At 35.0% G+C, this 27454-nt stretch overlaps 1 protein-coding gene across 9 annotated transcripts in view; it reads left to right on the top strand.

Moving 5' to 3' along the window:
* The window catches only part of ANKRD28 (ankyrin repeat domain 28), a 184874-nt gene that overhangs the window by 69638 nt on the left and 87782 nt on the right, over positions 1–27454 (top strand). For 7 of the 9 annotated variants that reach the window (XM_014789767.2, XM_014789756.2, XM_014789763.2 and 4 more), the window contains one exon: positions 3615–3698. In XM_014789767.2, coding sequence (XP_014645253.1) covers positions 3685–3698 — 14 coding nt within the window. In that variant the 5' untranslated portion in view covers positions 3615–3684. Of the gene's footprint in view, positions 1–2215; positions 2472–3614; positions 3699–27454 lie in introns of those variants that run through there. The other 2 variants (XM_004419395.3, XM_087430587.1) reach the window with 2 other exon arrangements.

The raw sequence follows: 27454 nt of genomic DNA, 5'->3' as shown, positions 1-27454 counted from the left end.
AAATTCTGGTTGATAGAAGAAAGAAGATGATTGAAGGAGAACCATGGTTTTTTCTTTTGGGAAATATCCCCATCGTTGAGTAAACAGAGAAAGAGGAGAAAAGCCAACTACTAAAAATTGGTTGTTTCTGGCGCTTCTTTATTGCTTTGGGAAAGTTAATTTTATAGAGGAGGGAGATTCTTTGCTTTCTTTGTATTATCCTATGCCTTTTTGACGTATAGATAATTCAGTACCAAGGACTTTAAACAATAGCTTTATGTAGCTATATAACAGATTTTAAGGCTTTATTCCATTTCTGGATGGGAAGGTAGAATTATTTAATTTCTTTGGTGAAAATTCAAAGATCCATAGAATTTTAGAGTTAGGATTTCTATAAAAATTATGAAATTTTTATTTTTTCCCTTTAAAAATATGACTTGATTAAATTCAACAATTTAGAAATTGTTAGTAAATCTTAAATTTCTTTTGTGTAAACTTGGCATCTTGAAAATAACATACATCTAGTAGATTAAAAATGGTCTTGGTATAAAATAAGAATAAAATCTTAGGTTTGTGGTTTTTGTATTCTCATAAAATATTTCTCCATCTCTAATTCTCTTTTATGGGTTCACTGCAAGCATTATTACTGCAGCTGTCGTTACAGGGTTAAACATTTGCTGTATTGTAACATACGAAAGCAGTTAAACTGTTTGGAATTGTTTACTTGCTAAAACCAGTGTTAGTCAGCAGAGGCAGTACACCAGATTTCCTTGTGGCTTTTAGTGGAAAATGTTAAAAGCGCACTCATTTTTCAGTTATAGAATTTTTCGGTTTGATCTGGATTAGTCACAGAACTGGCATGAACCTTCTCATTGTGAAGGCTGTCCAAAAGCACTATTTTTTTCTTGAGCTAGAGGAAGTTACATCCTGAGCAGTAGCTCAGATCTCTGGTAAGTGTAACATGTGAGCATTACTAGGCATTTCATCCTGCGGTTCTGCAGTCTTTGCTATTCAGACTGTTGCTCAGTCGGAATGCTTCTGTGGGGCCGATCCTGAGGTTCAATAGATATTTTTTAAGGACCTACTCAATTGGTGGTGTCAGTGGGGTTTTACAAGATCATCTGAGGAACAGGAAAGCATCTGAAATCTACTGAAAAGGATAACTGTAGCGGTTTTCACCGTGGAAGGAAACTATATTGGCACAGAGGCAGATGATTGAATAAAGTAGTTGGCTCAAAGAAGATGCACAGTCTGCTGTTTTTTCCCTGAATGAAGTCTATTTAATGGAAGCTGTATTCATGTGGAGATCAAAGGAAACACTGGAATGATAAACTACTGGTTTTTTTCCTCTCTCTCTTTTTAAAATGAAAAACCTGAAGCAGTAATTTGAGCTCAAATGCCTTCTAATTCCTTCGTACCCTGCGTGTTCAGCTAGGATTCTCCACTAACACCATTTCTGCCTGGTGCCTGTGCCCTTTTGCTGGAGCAACCACAGACAACTGCCTGATGGAGAAAGAGTGAACATTTTGCCTTGCTCATGCTATCGATGGGAATAAAGCTATCTGTGTTTCTTCTATTATATGGGGTATCTGGATTACTCAAGCTGTATTCTAGTACCAAGAGTCCTATTGTCTTTTGTGGTCTGACTCATCGCATGTAAATGTACTGCAGCTTTGCTATTAATGCAGAGTGTTGTTTTTTTCCTTTCCCAAACACAGAAAGAATTGTCAACCTCTGAGCTTCATTTTAAGAATTTGTACTGAGCTCTAGATGTATTTTTTTTCTGGATAGTATCTGCATTAAACCAGTGAAGCTGAAGAAATGAAGACAAATTAGAAGTGGAAACAGAATAGTGAGATTTTTATTTTTTATTTTCGGTTATTGGCAAACCAGCTACTGGTAACTCTATGACCTTGCAGGCAAGAGTGGGTATAGCTGTAATCATCTCTGTCACAGCACTTGTTTCTCATTTCATTCTGCATCGTGCGATATCACCCAAAACAGTGATCTTTTTATGCAAGTAAATTTCTGTGGGACAGAGAGCAATATGACTATTTTGGTAGGGTAAAAATATTTTTAAATGAGCTTGTGTTGGACTCAGTTTTAGTTATTGACATGTTGATGTGAAATTTCTTTTAAGTTATTGCAGTAACCCAACAAAAAATAATAGAATTTTGTTGTTTTTAGGAAGTTAAAAGTTATGTAGTCAGAATTTTAAACTTCAGTTTTTCCGATAGTACTTATTAACTTAAAAACAGCTGCGCTGTTCAGAGGATGATTCTAAGCGTTGTGCAGAAGAGGAGGAAAAACTACTTGTGCTCGTCCAACTGTGACTTTTATCACATAGCTTAAAATTTAGTATTTTAAAAGAGCGAATGAGTCGAGTGTGTATTGTTGTTTTGGAGGAGGTAGAAGATGAATCTCCTGCATTCATTTCTAAATTGCCACAGGAAAATAAATCCCTACATTCTCCACCTTCTGGAAATACATTGGTAAGATATGAGAGTTAATATGTTTACTATATTCTGAACTAGTAAATTTTATTTTTTAAGAATAAACATAAGTTAATTTTCACTGGTTTTATTAAAAACCCAAATTAAAGCAATATAGGTGTGTAAATATAATGCAATATTACTTGTGTATAAAATGCACACATTTCTGATTTTTACTTTTTCAGATGTTTAACATTTTAGACTTAGTATCTCTTAACCGCTTAAAAAGATTTTTTTAAAAAAATAATTTGAGAATAGTAGTTATGGCAACCACGTTTCTGTTTTCATTTTGTGGTTTTAAAAACTGATGTAACAAGAATGAGGCGCTGTATGTTTTAGGAAAGGTTGACTACTGCCAGCAACACCACTGCCTTTTCTGTAATGAATTTTATGTATTTACGTGCAAGACTTACATTTGAAAAAGAATCAGAGTTCATCCTTAACCTTATTTTTAATGCTTTTGTCAGTTGGCTTCTTGTTTGACTAGTATAATATGATACCTTATCATAGAGGCTGTGTCGTTGATTAAGAAATTGTTATATTTAGATACGCACGTGTTTGCCTCTTCAGGTTATTCAGGTATACAGTACTTTCTGGTGTTTGAATAGTAGTGATTTTCGTCAATTGCCAGATTTTCTTTTTTGGATTTATACCTTTATACATGCAATGCTAACCCATGCTAGTTATTTTGATGCCCCAAACAGAACTTTTCAAAGAGGCCTTCCTTCATGAACCTCAGCGTGGGCTGAGAACTGCTAATGTCTAATGTTTGACAAGTTGTGTCCCACAAGTAAATGTTGAGATGTCACACTTGTGTTTGGAAGAGATTTTCTTTTTACCATATATATAAACAAAGTCTTCCACGCATAAAAAGTAAAATCTGATTGTGTTTATTATGCTACCTAATTTTGGTCATGCTGAATTGATTTTTTCTTTTTTTAATTAGGCCGCCTTTTTTTTTCCATGGAAGAATCCTGTACTTGCATATGATTTGACTTCATAAAACTTTTGGTTAATGTCAAAAACCAAATGATTATTGTTGCTATAGGGAAGAAAAGTTTTAGACTTAAAAATTATGTGGAAATATCTTTAGAGTCATCCATGTGGTGTGATTAATATTTTTATTACTCTCTTGTATTTTAGCCTTCACTGGTGCAAGCTATATTTAATGGAGATCCTGATGAAGTTCGAGCACTAATATTTAAGAAGGAAGATGTTAACTTTCAGGTAAAACAATTTACTCATACCAGTCTTTAAACCTGCTTTTAAAAACCTCTTTCCTAGAGTTATGGTTTTTCTTATAAAGATATAACACAATTCTGTAACAGTGGTTTTAATGAGGGCGGAAGGGTCTTGAGGCAAAAAAGAAGGGACTGGACATATATTCAAGGGTAATAACTAAAACACAAGAGAACTAGGAGCTAATGAAGGTCCTTTGTTTCCCAACTTTTTACTTTGAAATTTTTCACAGAAAAGTTGAAAAAATACTCTGAATACCCATATACCCTCGACTTAGATCTAGCATTGATAACATTTTGCCACATTTGCTTTCTCTCTCATATTTACACAGATTTTATATATGTATATATGCATATATCTTTTTCTTTTGCTTTTACTGAATTCCATTTGAAAATAAGTTGTACACATCATAACATTTCACTGTTAAATACTTCCGTACATTTCAGATGAGAGTTCTTTTTTGTGAACTCAAAATAAAAGACATTTCTATTAAGTTTATAATGTATCTAAGTTGATTATGAGATTAAATTTCTTTCTATAAGTAATCATGGTAAGCATTATATACAAAGATTCATCTGTTTGAGAGTCTCAGAAAAGAAAGACATACTGTTTGAAAAGTCTCCAAACTTAAAGATTTAGTGGATTTAACATTCAGGACTGACATGAGGTGCAATTTTAGAGTGAGTATGTGGATAATTTCTTCTCTGTATATGATTCTCCAGTGGCCAGTAGTTTCTTTAATTTACTAAGTTGAGGCTGAAAATATATAATTTACTATAATAAGATAAAATTCATTAATGTATGTATTTTTACTGGAAATGTTTTCAGTACATTTTTCATACATAATTCAGTCCTCTGAATTATGGAGAGCAGGGAGGAAAGGTCATGATTCATGAAGTCACTATAGCAACACCAAAACAGATGACCTAGAAATGATTGGTAGTTCTAAGAAAGGCATACCCTGCAAGCTCATCTCAAACTCTCGTTTTTTCTCCATTCTTTCGTAAAATACTACTGTGACCACTTGATGTTAAGTAGATGTAAAAAGTATTTATCTTATTTTTAAAAGTTAGATTATCTGAATAGATTTGAATCTTTAGCTAAAATGTTTCATTCTAACATTGGGTAGTGATAGTGATCAGGATGCTGTCCTTACATTTGTTTCTTAAACCTTCCTAAGTGAATTGCATATAAGTTTGTGTGTATTGGGAACATGCGCCTAGTTCAGGATTTCTTTCTTTATTTTAAATGGAGTGCCTGGTCACTTCACCTAGTTGGAGTGTCCTGAAGAGTCTACTTTTCGTAGGATGGAAATAGTTATAGGGTGTAGACTTATGAAAAGGAGGAAAATGGCTTTTTGTTTTAACTCTTTTGGGGTTTTTTTTGTTTTTTTAATAGTACTCATAAATCTTGTCTTGGTGAGCAGGTTTGGACTGTAATCCTACTTACCCTGGTTAATTTCTTCATCATTACAAAGTCTCACTATAGCCAACAGAGCTTTTCTGCTATATTAATCAAAATATCCTAAATTAAAAATTTATTCAGAATCATTTTTGAGGATCAATTTATTCTGCTGGTTTATGAGCCCCTAACTTTTTATGATTTTTAGCCTCTACTTTTCTACTTTTGGATTCCTTTCTTTACTTAACTTTTAACCATCGTTTCTTAACATCTCCTAGCCTCTTCCCTTTCTCTGAAACTTAGGGTTGAACTGAAAGCTAGGTTAGTACGTCAGATCAGTAAGTCCCTCTTGAGGATGACTCTTCAGTTGTCTTTAGTGATTCATAGGTTTTTGACAAATTTTTTATGGTTGCTTTTAGGTCTTTTCTTATGACTCTTAGTAGTTGAGAGTATTGTCATAATTATAAGATTTGTTAACTCTGTGGCCATTCTTTTAATTCCAGATGGTAAATTATTTTCTTTTTTTATTTTTGTCCTCTGTGATAAGGAGTCACATAGAGTTTCAAGAGGCGTGTGTATGTGTAATAAAAATTATACTGTTTCGTCATATAAAATCCACTGTCTCTTGTTAGGTAATAAGATATTTTGAAGCTTTATGTCATTGTGACAGTGGTGTTTTTCCAAAATAAATTTGTTTAAATAAGTGTTGGAGAATAACATCTGACTTTTTGAAACTTACATTTTTTTGAAGTTATTTCTGTAAATTTTTAGAATGGGTATAAGAGTTCAGATTTGTTTCTATACTGTTAAAAAAACATTGTTATGGGCTGGCCTCGTGGCTTAGCGGTTAAGTGTGCGCACTCCGCTGTTGGCGGCCTGGGTTCGGATCCCCGGCGCGCACCCCCCTTCTCTGGCCGTGCTGAGGCCGTGGACACGTACAGCAACTAGAAGGATGTGTAACCATGACATACAAGTATCTACTGGGGCTTTGGGGGAAAAATAAATAAATAAATAAATAAAAATTTAAAAAAAAAATTATTATTTTAGATTAGTTTATTCAGCCATATCCTAAATTTTTGAGTACTGTTGACCACTAAAGAGCATCTTTCTTAGTAACACACCTAATTGATTTTTAACAAGACTCTAATTTAAAATATTATGCATTAATGTTATTTGGTCTGAGAAGGAAATCTTCTATTGTAGAAGCTGGGTAAGATGATTTCATTAGAAAATGCTCGAGTTTTATATTTGGAGGCTTTGGACCCCAAGTATTTGACTAATTGACTAAATACAGGTTTATTGCTTATATAATAATTTAATTGGGGGTTGGTTAAAATAGTAATGTCAGAGCTCTGAGTGAGTTTCTCTGTGAGACTCTTGGCTTTTTCCTCAATATAAAGAGATGACTGCTGCTACAGGATGTACTCATGACAAACAACCAAAGAAAGTGGAAGGGGGACTCTCCCTATACATATCCTTTTTTTTTTTCTTTTTTTAATCAAGCAAAAACATCTTTTCCAGAATTTCCACAGAACTCCCCTTTAAGTTCCATGGGGTTTAAGCCCACTCTAAACCAATCCACCAGCAAAGGTAGAATGAGATTAGCTTTTTGCTTAGATAATCATTGTTCATCTCCTGGTTCATCCCCTGGGGCAAGAATAGAGGCTTGTCATCACTGGTTATGTTGCCCTTCCATATCTGGAGAAAATCAGCATTTTCATAGAAAGGATTAAAGGGGAAACAGTTGTTTGGATAGGTAACCTAATAGAAAAAATTTTTGATTGCCTAAAAACAGTTGAAATAGCAGACTTCTGGAAAAATAAAAGTCCTTGGTTGTGGAAGAGGCACTGTAAACCAAAAAGGTGAAACATAGTCAAAAAATTTTAGAGGCGGAATAGTATATATAGTGTAAAGAACAATTGGAATATAAGTTGAAAGACCTAAGTACTCATATCTTCTTAGCCTTATTAGCTCTACTACTTGAGCAAATCCATTTAACTTCTTCAGGACTCACTTTTCTTTTTGTAAAATGCGTGGTGTTACATTAATGGTCTTTGGAGTGTTTTTCCACCCCAAATTTAGGATGCTCTAAAAATTCTGAAAGACCTTGAATGACCTCCTGCTTTTGCCCAGAAGGTTTCATTTGTATTCTAGATTTATGTAGCCAAAATAATAATAATAATTAAATGCCTTTCCCTAGGATTTACTAGAACTTAATGCCATGTTGTGGAGCCCAAATAATTTAATCTAAATATTAATAACATTTCAGAGGAAGGGTCTGACTTTACAAGAAAATTATTTTCTACAAGTAGAAATTGTTTTTCTCTATCCACAGTGATAGAAATTGGTGTTAATCATAGAATTTTATTTCAGAGACAGTGATATGCCTAAACTTTGTTACTTGATTTTAATCACACAACAATGTTGTAAAGTTTGTAGGTTAACATTTCCATTCCACCGATAGGTGACAAAACTGAAACTCAGAAAGGTTAAATACCTCCAGGATCAGTAAGTACAGCAGAACAGGAATTTGAAGCCATGCCAGACTTGACAGTAACTGGGGAAATAAAACAAGTAAATTGAAGAGAGAGAAATATTTTCTCTTTTGCCAAATAGTGCCATAAGGCAATATTGGTTCAAAAATGGAATTTTCCCCCCTAAAAAATTATGTCCATGTTTTGTGGACTCCTACCTTTTAAACTGTAATACAAATGTGATCCTAATTTTCATGATGCCAAGTGCTATTAAATTTTAGCATTGCAAATGAGTGAATACACAAGCCTCCCTTAGTGTCATATTTTTTGGCTGGATAAAAATGTCGTTCAAAGTAGTATCAAACTAGTGGTAATTATAATCCAGCCAACTCTGTTTTTAGTGTGTAAATCAGAGAAAGGCTTAGATCACAAGTGACCCTTTTTAAACTGAGAAGAGTTGATTTAAGAGCTAGTCGTTAGATCTTGTCTGTATCATATAACTTAATATTTTTGAAAATGCTACCTTGTGTATTTTACTTATTGGCTTCTGAATTTAGATGTACTTTGTCATTCAAAATATTTTGGGATTGGTTTTGCCAAAGTTGTCTTCCAAATTATTAAAACTTTTTAATCCTTCAGAAATACTTTCTGGGATCATTCAAATGATGGTGATTTTACTTTGTCAGATGAAGTGTTCAGCAAATATATACATAGACATATATATGTATGTGTGTATCACACAAGCAGATCATTGATTTTCATTATTATTGTAATACTATTGTTGACAGTTAACCTAAGTTTACACAGGTTGCCTGACTTTCACCCACCCCCATCCTTCACAGTGTCCTCTTAGTCTTTTCTGGAAATTAGCAAGAAGTGCTCTAATCTTTAAAAAATCTTTCTTGTGGACACATGTCATTTCTGCTGACTGTCAGTACACCAAGCTGTTGATGTTCCTGAGCTCTTAAAACTTCCTCATTCAGTTATTTGAGGTTATGTGTACTGTCTGTCCTAAAATAGTGTGTGTGTGTGTATGTGGTCTTCTAGCTACTCACAGTAGTTGGTGTTGGAGCCCACAACCCTCCATCTTCATCACACATGTGCCCACCCAGCTTCCAGCTGGCTTTCATGGAACATGGGGTAGAAAAGGGGGGTGAAGAAGAGAGAAGAACCAACTCAGCTTCCACCCAGGAGAGAATTCCCCTATGGTATCTCCATGCCTCCAAACGGCACCTCTCCTCTGTTCTTGCCAGTGCCTAGATTCCAGCCTCAGGTTTTTAAATTTTCTTCACCAATGTTCAGGTTTCCTCCAAGATCCATAAATAAGTGTATGTTCTATGTCGTCGTAACTAAATGGCTGTTACAGTGGTCCTGAAACAAAGAAGGTATCGTCCAGTGAAAACAGCTCTTTTTGCAGCTAGAAACTGATGATGACTTATTTTTGTATTCCAGTCATATATTGTTTTTTATTTAGCATATACATGATCTGCATCTTCCTTTTTTCATCCCCAATATATTTTGGGAATCAGTCCATATTAGTATTTACAGAGCTTCCTCATTCTCTTTATAGCCACATAGTTTTACATTGTGTGCTTATAACATAATTTATTTGATCAGTCCCCCTCTAAGAGGGCATTTGGGTTATTTTCAGTCTTGCTAATTGGTAATAAATGGGATCTTTTAACCAAGTAAACAAAAATTCTGCTTCAGTGGACAAGAAAAGATTTTAGAATGTTTGTATTTGTTATGAGTTATTAAATATATTTTCAGCTTCCCAAATAATCTACGTGTCCTCTAAATTCTTTGTTTGAAACAGTTTTAGTGGATGTGTATATATACATTGATGGTGAGAAAATAATGGTATTTTTTTATAGAGATCAAGTATCTTGTATACTCAGAAATAATGCTGATGATTTCTTTTTCCCTTGGGGATTGGTCTTTTATTTATTATTATTATTATTTTATTGAGGTAACATTGATTTGTATGTTGTATATATTTCAGGTGTACATCATTATATTTTTCACCTTCTGTATAGACTACATTTTGTTTCCCACCAAAAGTCTAGTTGCTCTCCATCACCATACACATGTGCCTCTTTACCCTTTTCACTTGCCTCCCACCCACTCTTCTGTAACTACCAGTCTGTTCTCTATATCTGTATGTTTGTTTATCTTCCACATGAGTGAAATCATACAGCCTCAAGGTTCATCCATGTTGTCACAAATGGCAAGATTTCATCTTTTTAATGGCTGAATAGTATTCCATTATATAAACATACCACATCTTCTTTATCCATTCATCCATCAGTGGGCTCTTAGGTTGTTTCCAAGTCTTGGCTGTTGTGAATAATGCTGCAATGAACATAGGGGTGCATATAGTTTTTCAAATTAGTGGATAAATATCCAGAAGTGGAATAGCTGGAGCATGTGGTAGTTCTATGTTTAATTTTTAAAGGAATCTCCATACTGTCTTCCGTAGTGGCTGCACCAGTTTACATTCCCACCTGCAGTATACAAGGGTTCCCTTTTCTCCACATCCACTTGTTATTTCTTGTCTTTTATAATAATAGCCATTCTGATGGGCATGAGGTAATATCTCATTGTAGTTTTGATTTGCATTTCCCTAATAATTAGTAATTTTGAACATCTTTTCATGTGCCTATTGGCCATCTGTATATCTTCTTTGGAAAAATGTCTGTTCAGATCCTCTGCTCATTTTTTTAATCGGATTGTTGTTGATTTGTATGAGTTTATATATTTTGGATATTAACCCCTTATCAGATATATGATTTGCAAATATCTTCTCCCATTTGGTAGGTTGTTTTTTCATTTTGTTGATAGTTTCCTTTGCCGTGCAGAAGCTTTTTAGTTTGATGTAGTCCCATTTGTTTATTTTTCTTTTGTTTTCCTTGCCTGAGGAGATGTCAGAGTGCGTACTGCCTGTATTTTCTTCTAGGAGTTTTATGGTTTCAGGGCTTACATTCAAGTCTTTAATCCATTTGGAGTTAATTTTTGTTTATGGTGTAAGATAGTGGTCTACTTTTCATTCTTTTGCATGTGACTGTCCAGTTTTCCCAGCACCATTTGTTGAAGAGACTTTCTTTTCTCCATTGTATGTTTTTGGCTCCTTTGTCAAAAATTAGCTACCCGTGAATGTGTGGGTTTATTTCTGGGCTCTCAGTTCTGTTCCATTGATCTATGTGTCTCTTTTTCTGCCAGTATCATGCTGTTTTGATTACTGTCGTGTTGTAGTGTATGTTGAAATCAGGGAGTGATACCTCCAGCTTTGTTTTTTTTCCTCAGGATTGCTTTGGTCATTTTGTGTCTTTTGTTGTTCCATATAAATTTTAGGATTCTTTGTTCTATTTTTGTGAAAAATGTCATTGAGATTTTGATAGGAATTGCATTGAATCTGTATATTGCTTTAGGTAATACAGACATTTTTACCTATGTTAATTTTTCTAATCCATGAGCATGGAATATCTTTCCATTTCTTTGCGTCTTTGATTTTTTTCAAAGTTTTCAGTGCACAGATCTTTAACCTCCTTGGTTAAATTTATTCCTAGGTGTATTATTCTTTTTGTTGCGATTGTAAATGGGATTGTATTCTTAATTTCTCATTCCGCTAATTTGTTGTTAGTGTGTAGAAACATAACTGATTTTTGTATGTTGATTTTGTACCCTGCAACTTCACTGTATTTATTATTTCTAATAGTTTTTTGTGGGTTCCTAAGGGTTTTCTATATATAGAATCATGTCATCCACAAATAATGACAGTTTTACTTCTTCCTTTCCAATTTGGATACCTTTTATATCTTTTTCTTGCCTAATTGCTCTGGCTAGGACTTCCAGTGCTATGTTGAGTAAGAGTGGTGAAAGTGGGCATCCTTGTCTTCTTCCCATTCTTAGGGGGATAGCTTTCAGTTTTTCACCCAGTATGATGTTAGCTGTCAGTGTCACATATGGCCTTAATATGTTGAAGTATTTTTCTTCTATACCCATTTTATTGAGAGTTTTTACCATAAATGGATGCTGCATATTGTCAAGTGCTTTTTCTGCATCTATTGAGATGATTATGTGATTTTTATTTTTCATTTTGTTAATGTAGTGTTCCACATTGATTGATTTGTGGATGTTGAACCATCCTTGCACCCCTGGAATAAATCCCACTTGATTGTGGTATATGATCCTTTTAATGTGTTGTTGTATTCAGTTTGCTAATATTTTGTTGAGGATTTTTGCATCTATGTTTATCAGTGATATTGGCCTGTAATTTTCTTTTTTTGTCTTGTCCTTGTCTGGTTTTGGTATAAGGATAGTGTTGGCCTCATAACATGAGTAAGGAAGTATCTCCTCCTCTTCAATTTTTTGGGAGAGTCGGAGAAGGATAAGTATTAAATCTTCTTTGAATATTTGGTAGAATTCCCCAGAGAAGTTATCTGGTTCTGAACTTTTGTTTTTTGGGAGGTTTTTGATTACTGTTTCAATCTCCTTACTGCTGATTAGTCTGTTCAGATTCTCTGTTTCTTGTTGATTCAGTTTTGGAAGGTTGTATGATTCTAGGAACTTACCCATTTCTTCTAGGTTATCCAGTTTGTTGGCATATAGCTTTTCATAATATTCTCTTATCATCCTTTGTATTTTTGTGTGGTTGTTGTAATTTCTCCTCTTTTATTTCTAATTTTATTTATTTGAGCCTTCTTTTTTTCTTAGTCTAGCTAAAGGTCTGTCAGTTTTGTTTATCTTTTCAAGGAACCAGCTCTTAGTTCCATTGATCCTTTCTATTTCTTTTTAGTCATTGTTTTACTTCTGCTCTGATTTTTATTATTTCCTTCCTTCTACTGATTTTGGGCTTCATTTGTTCTCTTCTTTCTAGTTTCTTTAGCTGTACTAGTAGATTGTTTATTTGAGGTTTTTCTTGTTTCTTGAGGTAGGCCTGTATTACTATAAACTTCCCTCTTAGTACTGCTTTTGCTGCATCCCATAGATATTGGTATGTTGTGTTTTCATTTTCATTTTTCTCTGGATACTTTTTGATTTCTTCATTGATCCAATAGTTGTTCAGTAGCATATTGTTGAGGCTCCACATCTTTGTGACTTTTCATTAAAAAGATGATGCTTGATATGATTTCAGTCTTCTTCAGTTTTTGAGACTTGTTTTATTTCCCAACATATGGTCTGTGTACTTTAAAAGAATGTGTATTCTGCTGCTTTTGGATGGAATGTTCTATATATATCTAATAAGTTCATCTCCTCTGATGTTTCATTTAAGGCTGATGTTTCCTTATTGACTTTCTGTCTGGATGATCTGTCCATAGATGTAAGTGGGATATTAAAGTTTCCTACTATTATTGTGTTGATGTCAGTTTCTCCCTTTAAGTCCATTAATTGCTTTATATACTTTGGTACTCCTGTGTTAGGCACATGTATATTAATAAATGTTATGTCTTCTTGATGGATTGTCCCCTTTATCATTATATAATGTCCATCTTTGTCTCTTGTTATCTTTTTTGGCTTGAAATCTATTTTGTCTGGTATAAGTATGGCTACTCCCACTTTCTTTTGATTGCTGTTTGCTTTGAGTATCATCTTCCATCCCTCCACTCTGAGCCTGTTTGCCTTTAGAGCTGAGATGGGTCTCCTGGAGGCAGCAGATTGTTGAGTCTTGTTTTTTAATCCATCCATCCCCTCTGTATCTTTTGAATGGTGAATTCAACCCATTTACATTTAGGGTGATTATTGATATATGAGGATTTAATACTGCCATTTTATCTTTTGTTTTCTGGTTGCTCTATATTTCCACTGTTTCTTTTTCCTTGTGTTTCTGTCTGCCATTTCAGTTAGGTGGTTTTCTGTGAGGTGTTTCTCAGTTTTTTTTTTTTAATGTTTTGTGACTGCTCTGAATTTTTATTTTGTGGTTACCATGAGGTTTGTATAAAAGATCTCATAGATGAGAGAGTTCTTTTTCTGCTGATAACATTTTATCTCCATTAGCCTACACAGGTTCTCTCCTTTTTCTCTTCCCTTTCTGTGTTTTTATTGTCACAAATTATTCCTTTTTTATTGTGAGTTTGTTACCAAATTGAAGTGATTATAGTTATTTTTAATGCTTCCTTTCCCTTTAACCTTTATGTTATAATTAAGTGTATACTATCTTGTTCTAATACAGAGTCACAATTTTCTGATTCTATCTGTGCCTTGTTCAAAGCTTTGTATACCTTTGCCTTTTTGTTTCAGGAAGGAGAGCTCATTTCAGCATTTTTTTAAGGGAATTCTTGTGGCAGTGAACTCCCTCTGCTTTTCTTTGTTTGGGAAAGCCTTTATTTCTCCTTCATATCTGAATGATAACTTTGCTGGATAGAGTATTCTTGGCTGACAGTTTTTATCTTTCAATATCTTGAATATATCTCTCAAACCTTTCCTGGCCTGTAGGGTTTCTGCTGAGAAATCTGCTGATAGCCTAATGAGGATCCCTTTGTAGGTTATTGACTTTTTCTCCCTAGCTGTTTTTAATATTCTTTCCTTCTTGTTGAGTTTTGACGGTTTTATTATCATGTGTCTTAGAGGAGGTCTTTTTATGTTGAGATACTTGGGTATTCTGTTAGCTTCATGGATTTGTGTATCTAGCTCCTTCCCCAGGTTTGGGAAGTTCTCAGCTATTATTTCTTTAATAAGCTCTCAGCTCCTTTCTCTCTTCTCCTCCTAGGATACCCATTATGCTTATGTTGCCCTTTCTAATGGAGTTGGATAATTCTTGGAGAATTTCTACATTTTTTGTAAAGTATTAGTTCTCTCTCCTTCTACCTGCATCATTTCTAGGTTTTTATATTCAAGTTTGCTAATTCTCTCTTCCATATGGTCTCCTCTGTCTTCACTGCTTTTTAATGCTTTCTTCATCTCATTTATTGAGTTCTTCAGCTTCGGAATTTCTGTTTTGTTCTTTTTTAGAGTTTCAGTCTCTTTAGTATTATTCTGTTCATTGGTTTTATTCCTGAGCTTATTGAACTGCCTTTCTGAGTTTTCTTGAGCTTGTTGAGTTTTTTCATGGCAGCTGTTTCAAATTCTTTATCAGTTAGATCACAATCTTCCGTGACTTTATCTTTGGTTTCTGGAGAATTGTTTTCTTTTTGTGATTCCATGGTACTGTGGCTTTTTGTGATGCTTGTTGAGTTATTCTTCTGCCAGCACATTTGTGGTAGCAAACACATTTGTTATTTATGTGTATAGTGTTGTTTTGATTAAAACTTTTCCACTGCTTGGAGATTTGAAGACTTTCTTTTGTTTTTGAGTTAGGTGGTGCTATAGCACTAGTTTTTGGTTTCTCTTACCTGAGCTACCTCTGGCCATATTTGAGGATCTGCACATTCCACCCTCTGTCGCCTCTACTTGAGGTGGCATCGGTACTCTTGTAGCCACTGCCAGCACTTCTGGGGGTCACTGATGCCTTGATGTTGCTGCAGTAGCTGGCTTTGCCAACAGGGACATGGGAGTTGCTGATGCAGCAGCGGTATCCAGGATCACCTGGGTCAGAAGCTCTGCTGCCACTGGTGGGGGAAGGGGAGGAGGGTGGGAAGGGAGCCTGGTATGCACAACACTTTCTCAGCTGTTGCTTGTTACCTTGTGGCCACAGGTGCTGCTGTGGCTGGCTAGCTTGGGGCAGCTGGCTCAGCCACCATGGCTGGGGATCCAGGATCCAGGATGATGCCTCTGCTGTTCCCCCTTTAGCCTCTTCTGTGTGCTTCAGTCCACCCACCTTTGTACATACTGATGTGTGGATCTCCCCGGCATCCTGGGGTGTTGTGCAGTGTAGCCTTTGTTGGATTATGGATCACACCGCCATGATGATGATGTCTGCTGCTGATGACTTTTTTATACTTATAATTATATATAAATTAATAATGATAGTTTTATAGTATAGCAAAAATGTCATAAATTATGTCCTAAATTTCAGCCTGAGTTGAAGTTACTAATTGGTCTAATGGTCTCAGCTAGCACCTCAGCTTATTTTTTTAAGTTTTATTGAGGTGTAATTGACATAACAAATTGCATATATTTAAAGTGTACAATTTCATAAATTTTGACATGTGTACGCTTATGAAACCATCACCACAATCAAGATAGTTAACATTCCCATCACTCCCAGAAGATTCCATTTATGCCTAATTCTGATCTCCTTTGTGTTACTATAGATTAAGTTTGTATTTTCTGGAGCCTTATATAAATGGAATAATACAATATATCCTCCTTTTGTCTAGCTTTTTTCACTCAGCATAATTGTTTTGAGACTCATCCATGTTGTGGCATGTATTAATAGTTCATTTCTCTTTTTGCTGGGTAGTATTCCATTGTATTGATATACAGAATTTGTTTATCCACTCACCTATGAATGGACATTTTTGTTGTTTTCTTTTGCCATCTATTACAAATAAAGGTACTATGAACATTTGTGTACAAGTTGTTCACATATGCTTTTCTTTCTCTTGGGTAAATATCTAGTGGTGGAATGGTTGTGTATGGTAGGTGTATGTTTAAATTTTTAAGAACTGCCAGCTGTTTCTAAACTGGTTGTGCCATTATACATTCCTACCAACAGGATGAGAATTCTGGTTTTTCCACATCTTCACCAATATTTGGTGTGATCAGTCTTTTCTAATCTTAAACATTCTAATGGGTGTGTATCTCGTGGTTTTAATTTTCATTTCTGTGATAACTAATGAGGAGCATCTTTTCATGTGCTTTTTGGCAATCTGTATATCTTTTGGTGAAATGTCTTTTCAGGTGTTTTTGCTAGTTTTTTTCCTTATTGAATTGTTTTCTTACTTTTGAGTTTTGAGAGTTCTTTATATGTTCTGGGTAGAAGTCCTCAATCTGTGGCTGTGTTTTCATTCTCTTAAGAGTTTTAAGAAATTGTAAATTTTGATGATGTCCAATTTATCAATTTATTCTTTTATGGATCTTGATTTTGGTGTTGTATCTAAAAAAATCTATCTTAATGTCACATAGATTTTCTCATATCTTCTAGAAGTTATATAGTTTTAAGTTTCACGTTTAAATCTGCAATCTCTTTTGAGTTAGTATTTGTATATGGTGCAAGGTACATGTCAAAGTTCAGTTTTTTATATATGGATATATCCAATTGTTAAAATACTTGTTCAAAAGACTATACTTTCTTCACTGAATTGCCTTTGCATCTTTATCAAAAGTCAGTTGTCCGTATATGTGTGGATCTATTTATGGACTCTTAACGTTTCATTGATGTATTTGTCTAGCTTAATGCCAGTACCACCCTGTTATGATACTGTAGCTTTATAATAAGTCTTGAAATCACCAACTTTTTTCTTCTTTTTCAAAACTGTTTTGGCTATTCTAGATCTTTTGCATTGCCATATGAATTTTAGAATCAGCTTGTCAATTTCTAGAAAAAAGAGAAATTGGGATTGTATTGATCCTATAGATAAACTTCACAAAAATTAATATCCTTAACAATATTGAGTCTTCTGACCCATGAACAAGTTATATCTCTCCATTTATTTAGTTCATTTTTAATTTCTCTCAGCAAATTTTATAATTTTACTGTGCATGGCCTTTTGCATCTTTTGTCAAATTTATCCATATTTTATAAATTTTGTTCCTACTGTAAACATTATTTTATTTAATTTCAAAATATGTTAATTATTCTCCACTACTGACATGAGTTTTTCCAGCCTAGCTGGTGGGGACAGGACACTGTTCCCTGTGTGTGAACTGGGCACTGTTCCCTCTAATCCATGCATTTTCATTGGGGGTGATGTCACCTCCAACTTGGCAAAAATTGGTTTTTTGTTGGGGAGGAGGTTGTGAAAAATCTTACATATTACAATGATTTGTGGCCCTCCAAAGGGCCAAAGAGTATAAATTAGGTACACAGTAGTATTAAAATTTCATAGGGGTAATTAGGAAAAAACATGTCTAAAAAGACTCCTGGATCAAGGTGATAAGGAATAAAAGGTTGAGAAACACTAATTATTTTGGATGGTTCTTTTTGTCAGTCTGAGGTAGTATTCTTACATACATGTGCTGCTCACTACTTAGCTGAGTCCACAGAGGGATATTCTGCAGTTCTCTGGGATTCTCTCCTTGTACCACCTTCTTCTCTCTGTTACTCTGTCTTGAGAATTCTAGCCCTTGTATTCTCCTCAGACTATCATCTCTGTCTCCTCAACTCAGGGAAATAATGCCTGTTAAAAATACATAGCTCGGGGCTGGCCCCGTGGCTTAGCAGTTAAGTGCACGCGCTCCACTACTGGCGGCCCGGGTTTGGATCCCGGGCGCGCACCGACACACCGCTTGTCTGGCCACGCTGAGGCGGCGTCCCACATACAGCAACTAGAAGGATGTGCAACTATGACGTACAACTATCTACTGAGGGTTTGGGGAGAAAAGGGGAAAAAAAAGGAGGAGGATTGGCAATAGATGTTAGCTGAGGGCTGGTCTTCCTAAGCAAAAAGGAGAGGATTGTCATGGATGTTAGCTCAGGGCTGATCTTCCTCACCAAAAAAAAATACACACACACACACACACACACACACAGCTCTGTAAAAGCCATTGAGAAGCATTTTATTGATTGAAACAGCTGACTGACATTCCACTGAATGTTTTCAGACTTACACTTTACGTATTTTGTGAAATGGCAGTTTTCTATTATAGTCCAGCAGTATTTTTGAAATAGAAATTCTATACATTAGTGTTTTAAACAGTTGTATTGCATTTGGTAATTAAAATTGCCCAATCATGGATGGCATCTCCTCTACTTCCTCTTATTCTTATAGGCCCTGATATTGATATGTAATTTTGGTGTTTTATTTTTCTGCTATGAAAAGCAAGTAAACCTTATCCTAGGAGTATCTGAAAATTTGTAGAAGAGAGTAAATTCAATATTTAGAATAGGATATTCTGTGGATTTGTCTTTTTTATGTGTGTGTGTGTGTGAGGAAGATCAGCCCTGAGCTAACATCCAATGCCAGTCCTCCTGTATTTTTTGCTGAGGAAGATTGGCCCTGGGCTAATATCCACGCCCATCTTCCTCCACTTTATATGGGACGCCACCACAGCACGGCTTAACAAGCGATGTGTTGGTGCATGCCCGAGATCCGAACCTGCGAACTCCGGGCCGCCAAAGCAGAGCGCACGCACTTAACCGCTGTGCCACGGGGCTGACCCCTGTGGATTTGTCTTTTTAATATTACTACTGGTAGAGCAATGTTTAGATTATAACATAAATTAATGCTTAGATTATAAACTTCTTAAATAGAATTTGCCCCAGGCCAAGAACCATAGCTTCCATTTTTTTTAAGATAGTCAGCAATGGAAAGGGACCTTAGAGATTGAGTAGTTAAATTATCTCTTATAGATGAGGCAAAACTAAGGCTCTTGGAGTTTATTTGATTTGGTCATTTACATTTAGCAGAAGTAGCATAAGACCTTGGTTTTCTTAATGTCCAGTTTGATTTTCTGTCCATGTTGTCTCCCCTGGGTTGTTACCCCTCAATTCTGCCTAGTGGCTTAGTGTTACAAGAAATTGCTTAGCTTTTCTCTATAGCTATAAGTATATAAGCACTTAGTAAAAACTTGCTATCTTAATTTGATATAATTTGGTATGTTGGTTCATTTCCTTGATAAATATGCGCCAGTTACTATGGTGGGTACTAGAGAGACCAGCCATACATACTTTTTTCCATCTGTTCTTCCATGTTCTTTCCTGACTCAGAGGATATCAGTTGTGCCCACATTGTCTCCAACTCCCTTTGCCTCATCCACAATTGCTGTTCATTCCTCAGGTTGCAGCTTATGGTAGGCAGAAGTCTAAGATGGCCCACAAGATTCTCTCCCCCTGGTATACATATCCTCTATAATTTCCTGTGCTGTAGATAGGATAGCACTCCTGTGCTTAGTTTATGGCATCTGACACAGTTGACTTTAGGAAAGTTGAGATTAGCTTGGTGGGCCTGACCTAATTACATGAACGCTTTAAATCTGGATCTGAAGTCAGAAGCAGAAGAAGTAAGGAATTTGATGTGAAGCAGATTCTCTGTTGCTCACTTTGAAGATAGCAGAGGCCATGTGGGAAGGACTGTGGGCAGTCTCTAGGAGCAGAGGGCAACTTCTGGCTGACAGTTAGAAAGGAGAACTGGAACTTCAGTCTCACAACCACAAGGAACTTAATTTTGCCTGAATGAGCCTAGAAGTGGATTCTTCCTTAGGCCTCCTGGTGAGAACACAGCCCATTGATACCTTGATTTCATCTTCATGAGCTGAAAAGACTGCCTGTGAGCAGAGGACCTCTGCCCTACAGAACTGTGAAATAATAAATGACTGTTGTTTTAAGATGCTGAGCTCGTGGTAATTTGATATTCAGCAATAGAAGACTAATACAAGGCTTAAATATCTGTTTTTCTGGAACACCTTTCCTGGTCCTGCAGGTAGTATTACTTCAGCCTAATAGATGCCATAGTACTATGAACTTCCCCTTTTTTAACACTCATATTAATTGACTTGTGTCATGTTCAGTAACTTTCTCTGGAGATAGGGACCTTGTTTGAATCATTCCGTCTGTTTATACCCAGTATATGGTAAGTAGTAGCCATTTAAGAAGTGTTAAAAGTGAGTAAATAAGAACCAGACATAGTTCCTGACTTGAGCAAGTTTGTAATCTAAAGGTATTTGGCTTTGTTGTGTGTGGGTATTTTTGTTTTTGTTTTTGTGTGGAGTTCTGTTTGTTTTGGTGGGTGAGAGCAGTGATGAACTGTCCAAGTGCAGTTAAGCTAAGCATAACTGGCTTCTTTCCACGGTCATTTTACTTTGCATCCTTGTCACTTGTTCAGACCATTCAAAACACTTTGACATAAGAAGGATGAGTTCTTAGAAAGAAAGAAAGAAAGAAAAAACATGTGCGCTTGAGATGCGTGTGGACAAAGGCAGTCTTCTCTTATGAAATAACAACTTTATCATTTGCAGCATTCTCTTGATGGTCTGTCAGAGCATTGACTTTAAAGGGACAGCTGGAGATGGACCTTTTCTAATCTAGGCTCTGGCGAGGGGACTGAATCCCATCTTGCTGTCAGTGCTCAGGAACCAGAAGTTGGTTGAAGGGAAGACATTAGTAAAGGTCTTAGCATTAGAGTTTCCCTGACAAACTAGAAAATGGCTTTACTATTGTATTACAGGTCTAAATCGTTACCAGTAAATAAAAGTCAAGTTTGCAGGACTGCTGAACACATAACATAAAGCAACACAGGAAATAATGGAAACCTCACAAGTGAAGAGGGGATACTGGGAGCTGCCATTCATTGTTAAGAACTGCCTAATAAGTCAAATGTATAGTTTTTGATAACATGGGGTTTGCTTTTCAGATCATGCTGCCAAAACAGTGGCACATAAAACAAGTCTAAATAGCTGGTACATTGGTAATTGTGTGTAAACCAAAGTACTTGTAATAGCCAGAGTCAGATTTGGGAAAGGAAACTTCTTGTTCCATCCCACTCCAAATCATGTATTCACAAAGAAAATATTTTGGATTTCATTTGAATTACATAATTTTAGATTATCTACTATGAAAGTGAATGATTTAATTAATAGTAAATTAGCTGTTAAATAAAAATACATTTTCCATAAAATTACAGTGACAGAACCTTGAGATATATTTTTTTATATCTTATTGTAATTACTTGTTGAGTAAAACATGTAAATTACATGAATATTTTAAACTAATTACCATTTTTTTCTTTGGTAGTTTTTATAGAGAAACAGTGATTTGAATATTACTTACCAAAGTGATTTGCAACATGTTCTCTTGTACAAGCTCAAAAAATAATAATCATTTTAGAATACATTTGTCTTTGTATATAAGAAAAAAATCAGTTACAAAATGCTATATGTCAAGTTTTTATCATTAGTTTGGGAGATAAATATGTAAATTAGGGTTTTGGTTTTTGTTAAGATAGAAACTAGATTACATTAATTTGTTTGTTTGGGTTTTTAAAGATTGCTTTGCACAGACTTCCAGTAATAAAACTTCTACTTCTATTCTTAATTCCTTTGTAGACCCAAATTGGTGATTGGGGGAAGGGCATGGGTGCAAGGATGAGTGGCTTTCTTTTTCAATTTTCAGGTGACTTTTTCATTTTCATCTTTAACATTAGTTCAGGAGAACAAAACTTGCCAAACCAACAAAGGAAGCTACTATTCTTAAGCTGAAATATCACGTCAGAGCCTGTGTCTTCTGCCAGTTTTTTGATTTGCTTTTCCTCTTCGTTCAGATGTGTTTTATTGATTCTTTTGAAAGAATAATTAAGCACTCATGTCCAACATTGTCCTCCTTTCTTTTAATCTTTTTAAAATAGTGAAATATAATGCACTTAAAATAAGTGAAACAAATGTAGAATATAATGAATTATTTAAATGTAACCACTACCCAGATCAAGAAACAGAACGTTGCTAGTACCTCAGAAGTGCCCTTTGTGCCCACTTTGTGATCAGAACCATTTCCTCCCACCCTACAGTGTAACCAATAATCTTTTATCATAGTCTCTTTCTTAGTCATTTATAATTTTGCCACCTAACTGTTCTTGCCTAACCAATATAATTTAATTTTGCATATTTATTAAATGAATCATACAACATATTCTTTGGGATAGTGCATGACACTATCCCATTTTAAAAATTTACCTGTGTTGTGTGTAGCTAAAGATTATTCATAGTATTCCACTGAATGCGTACACCACAGTTTATCCATATTCTACTGTTGATGGATAGTTGGGTTGTTTCCAGTTTTTGCCTATTATGAACGATGCAGCTATTTGTAAACATGTCTTCTGTTACACATGATCATGCATTTCTATGGGGTATATACCTAGGCTTAGAATTTCTGGCATATAGGCTATGCATATATTCAACTTAACTGGAGAATGCCATATTATTAAACAATTTACATTCCTGTGAGCACTGTATGAGAATTCTTGTTGGTCCACATCCTTGGACCACATTTTTGGTTTTTATCATGCTTCTTTATGTGACCATTCTGTTTAGTATGTAGTAGTATCTCATTATTTGTAAAGTGTGAGTTTTTTTGATGACAGTGTCAAGTACTTTTTTTATGTGTGTGTGAGGAAGATCAGCCCTGAGCCAACATCCATGCCAGTCTTCCTCTTTTTGCTTAGGAAGACCGGCCCTGAGCTAATATCTATTGCCAATCCTCCTCCTTTTTTCTCCCCAAAGCCCCAGTAGATAGGTGTATGTCATAGTTGCACATCCTTCTAGTTGCTATATGTGGGACGCCACCACAGCATGGCCGGACAAGCGGTGCGTCGGTGCGCGCCCGGGATCTGAACCCCGGGCCGCCAGCAGCGGAGCGCATGCACTTAACCACTCAGCCATGGGGCCGGCCCCCTCAAGTACTTTTTTATATGTTTATTAGACATTAGACATAGCCTCTTTTATGAAGTGCCTATTAAATCTCTTGCCCATTTTTCTTTTGCGTTCTCTCTCTTTTCTTATTAATTTGCAGTAGTTCTTTATATATTCTGGATACGAACCCTTTGTGAGCCATATATATTGCAAATATCCTCTCCCATTCCGACTTGCCTTTTCACTCTTTATTGTGTCATTGAACATGAGGTCTTAATTTTAATGTAGTCAAATTTTTTGGTATTTTTCTTTGTGGTTAATGCTTTTGAGCATTTGCTGTCCTGTTTAAGAAGACTTTTCCTAACCTGAGTCATAAAGATAATATTCTGTGTTTGTTTCTTAATCATTTTGTTCTTTACGTTTAGCTTTATAATATACTTGCAGTTAAATTAAGCATATAAAGTGAAGTAGTGGTTTGCTTTTTGTTCTTTTCTTTTCCAAATGGGTACTAAATTGTCCCAACACAATTTAATTGCCCATATTTTGTTGGGCTATTTTCTTATTTTTGTTTTGAGAGTTCTTTATATATTGTGAATGCAGGTTCTCTGTCAGATATGTGATTTGCAAGTGTTTTCTCCTAGTGTATGCCTTGTCTTTTTACCCTCTTAACTGTGCCTTCCTCAGAGCAAAGGTTGTTCATTTTGATGAAGTTTAATTTATCACATTTATGGATTGTGCTTTTGCTGGTGTATCCAAGAACTCTTTGCCCAGCCTACATATTTTCTCCTATCTTTTCTTTTAGAAGTTTTAAAATTTTAGATTTCACAATTAGGTCTGTGATACTTTTGAGTTAATTTTTGTATTAGATGTTAAGTGTATATTGATGTTCATTTTTTGGCATGTGGATATCCAGGACCATTTGTTGAAAAGATTATATCTCCATTTAATTGGTTTTGTGCTTTTGTACTTTTGTCAAAAATCAATTGATCATATTTGTATGGGTTTATCTCCGACTCTATTCTGAATGTGTCTTTCCTTTTTCCCATACCACGCTACAGCTTTATAGTAATTCTTTAAGTCATGTAGTTTAAGACCCCCAACTATGTTCTATTCTTTCAGAATTGCTTTGACTATTCTAATATCTTTGCCTTTCCACATAAACTTTATGTTGTTAATGTCTATGAGGAATCCTGCTGGGATTTGATTAGGATTGCATTGAATCTGTAGATCAAATTGACATCTTAGCAATAATGAGTCTTCCAATCCATGAACATGGTATCTCTCTCTATTTATTTGTGTTTTCTTTATTTCTTTCATGAGTGTTTGTATTTTTCAGCATACAAATCCTGCACGTTTTTGTTAGGTTTATACCTAAGCATTTCTTTTTTCTTTGTCTCTCTCTTTCTTTCATTTTTTTGTATTGTGAATACACAGTTTTTTAAATTTTGATTTTCATTAGTTAATTGCTAGTATGCAGAAATACAACTGCTTTTTGTATACTGACCCTGCATTCAGCAACTTTTTAAAACTCATTCTAAGAATTTTTTTAAATAGATTCCTTGGGATTTTCTCCATTAACAATACACCATCTATGAATGGAGACAGTTTTATTTCTTCCTATATACTTTCATTTCTTTTTCTTGACTTATTTTACTGAGTAGGACTTCCAGTATGAGAGTGAATAGGAGTGACGAGAGTAGACAACCTTGCCTTGTTCCTAATCTTAGAAGGAAAGCATTCAGTCTTTCACCGTTAAATAGGATATTAGCTGTAACTTTTGTAAAAACCCTTTATCAGGTTAAGGAAGTTCCCTTCTATTTCTAGTCTGCTGAGAGTTTTTTGAATCATGAAAAGATAACTGTTTTGTTAAATGCAATGATCATATGATATTTTTTTTTACTTAATCTGATAATATGTTGAATTACATGGGTTGGTTCTATTTGAAGGAGAATTGTGATCCCAGAATAAACCTCACTTGGTTGTAATATATTATTCTTTTCATGTATTGCTAGATTCAATTTGCTAATATTTAGTTGAGGATATTTATATCTGTGTTGATGAGTGATATTAGTCTGGAGGTCTTGTAATATCTTTGCCTGGTTTTGGTATCAGGATAATAACATGTTGGCTTTAGAAAGTGGGAAGTGTTCTCTTCTCTCTTCTGCTTTCAGGAAGATGTGAAAATTGGTGTTATTTCTTCCTTAAATGTTTGGTAGAATTCACCATTGAAACTATCTGGGTTTGGAGTTTCTTTCTTGGAACGTTTTAACCTATGAATTCAGTTTCCTTAATAACTGTAGGAGTATTTGGGTTACTTTTTTCTCTTTTTGTTGTGAGTAATTTTTTTGTGTCTTTTAAGGACTTGGTCTTCTCATCCAAATTGTGGAATTTATATGCATAAAATTTTTTATAATATTTGCTTAATCTTTTTAATGTCTTTGAGGTTTGTACTGGTAATGCCGTCTTTCATTTCTGATACTGGTTCTTTTTTCTTTTTATATTCTGGCTAGTGGATTGTCAATTTATTGATCTTTTCAGAGAACCAGCTTTGGGATTCATTAGTTTACTCTCTTGTTTTTCTGTTTTCACGTTCACTGATTTCTGCTCTTTATCATTTGTAGCCTTCTGCTTGCTTTGTGGTTATTTTATTCTTTTTCTACTTTTCTTAAGTGAAAGCTTAGATTATTGAGAACTTGGTTTGTGATAGAAACATTTGATAGATAAATTACCCTCTACTGCTTTAACTTGATCCCACAAGTTTTGATATATTGTATTTTTATTTTCGTTTGATTCAAAATATATTTTTTTTTATTTTATTGACATCATAATGGTTTATAACATTGTGAAATTTCAGGTGTACATTATTATTTATCAGTATTCTATATAAACTGCATCATGCTTACACTAATAGTCTAATTTTTATCCATCACCCTATATATGTGCCGTTTTACCCCTTTCGCCCACTCTGCAATCCTCTTCCCCCCTGGTAACCACTAATCTGTTCTCTTTGTCCATGTGTTTGTTTATCTTCCATGCAAAATCTTGTGGTATTTGTCTTTGTCTGTCTGGCTCATTTTGTTTAACATAATACCCTCAAGATCCATCCATGTTGTTGCAAATGGGACAATTTTGTCTTTTTTTTATGGCCGAGTAGTATTCCATTGTGTATATATATACCACATCTTCTTTATCCATTCATCAGTTGATGGACGCTTGGGTTGCCTCCATGTCTTGGCTATTGTGAATAATGCTGCAGTGAATATAGGGGTGCATAAATCTCTTTGAATTGTTAATTTCATGTTCTTTGGATAAAGACCCAGTAGTGGTATAGCTGGATCATATGATATCTCTATTTTTAATTTTTTGAGAAATCTCCATGCTGTTTTCCATAGTGGCTGAACCAGTTTGCATTCCCACCAGCAGTGTATGAGGGTTCCCTTTCTGCATATCCTCTCCAACATTTATTTTTTGTCTTGGTAATTATAACCATTCTTACAGGTATAAGGTGATATCATTTTAGTTTTGATTTGCATTTCCCTAATAATTAGTGATGTTGAACATCTTTTCATGTGCCTCTTGGCCATCTGTATATCTCCTTTGGATAAATGTATCATATTCTCTGCCCATTTTTTGATTGGGTTGTTTGTTTTTTCGTTTTTGAGTTGTGTGAGTTCTTTATATATTTTGGAGATTAACCCCTTGTCGGATATGTGGTTTACAAATATTTTCTCCCAGGTGGTAGGTTGTCTTTTTGCTTTGTTCATGGTTTCCTTTGCCTTGCAGAAGCTCTTTAGTCTGATGTAGTCCCATTTGTTTATTTTTTCTTGTGTTTCCCATGCCTGAGTAGACGTGGTACTCAAAAAGATGCTTCTAAGACCGATGTCAAAGAGTGACTGCCTATATTTTTTTCTAGATGTTTTATGGTTTCAGGTCTTGCCTTCAAGTTTTTAATCCATTTTGAGTTAATTTTTGTGTATGGCGTAAGATAATGGTATGCTTTCATTCTTTTGCCTGTGGCTGTTCAGTTTTCCCAGCACCATTTATTTAAGAAACTTTCTTTCCTCCATTGTATGTTCTTGGCTCCTTTGTTGAAGATTAGCTGTCCAGAGATATGTGGTTTTATTTCTGGGCTTTCAGTTCTGTTCCATTGATCTGTGTGTCTGTTTTTGTGCCAGTACCATGCTGTTTTGATTACTATAGCTTTAAAGTATATCTTGAAGTCAGGGATTGTGGCGCCTCCAGCTTTGTTCTTTTTTCTCAAGATTGCCTTTGCTATTTGGTGTCTTTGGTTGTTCCATATAAATGTTAGGATTCTTTGTTCTCTTTCCATGAAGAATGTCATTGGGATTCTGATTGGGATTGCATTGAATCTGTAGATTGCTTTAGGTAATATGGACATTTTAACTGTTTATTTTTCCAATCCATGTGCACGGAATATCTTTCCATTTCTTTATGTCATCTTTGATTTCTTTCAATAACATCTTATAG

This window comes from Ceratotherium simum, chromosome 5, assembly GCF_057802395.1.
Source record: "Ceratotherium simum simum isolate JZ-2026a chromosome 5, ASM5780239v1, whole genome shotgun sequence".
NCBI classification, from domain to species: Eukaryota; Metazoa; Chordata; class Mammalia; order Perissodactyla; family Rhinocerotidae; genus Ceratotherium; species Ceratotherium simum.
The sequence above is the reverse complement of the archived record's forward strand: the minus strand, read 5'-3'. Positions and strand labels throughout refer to the sequence as shown.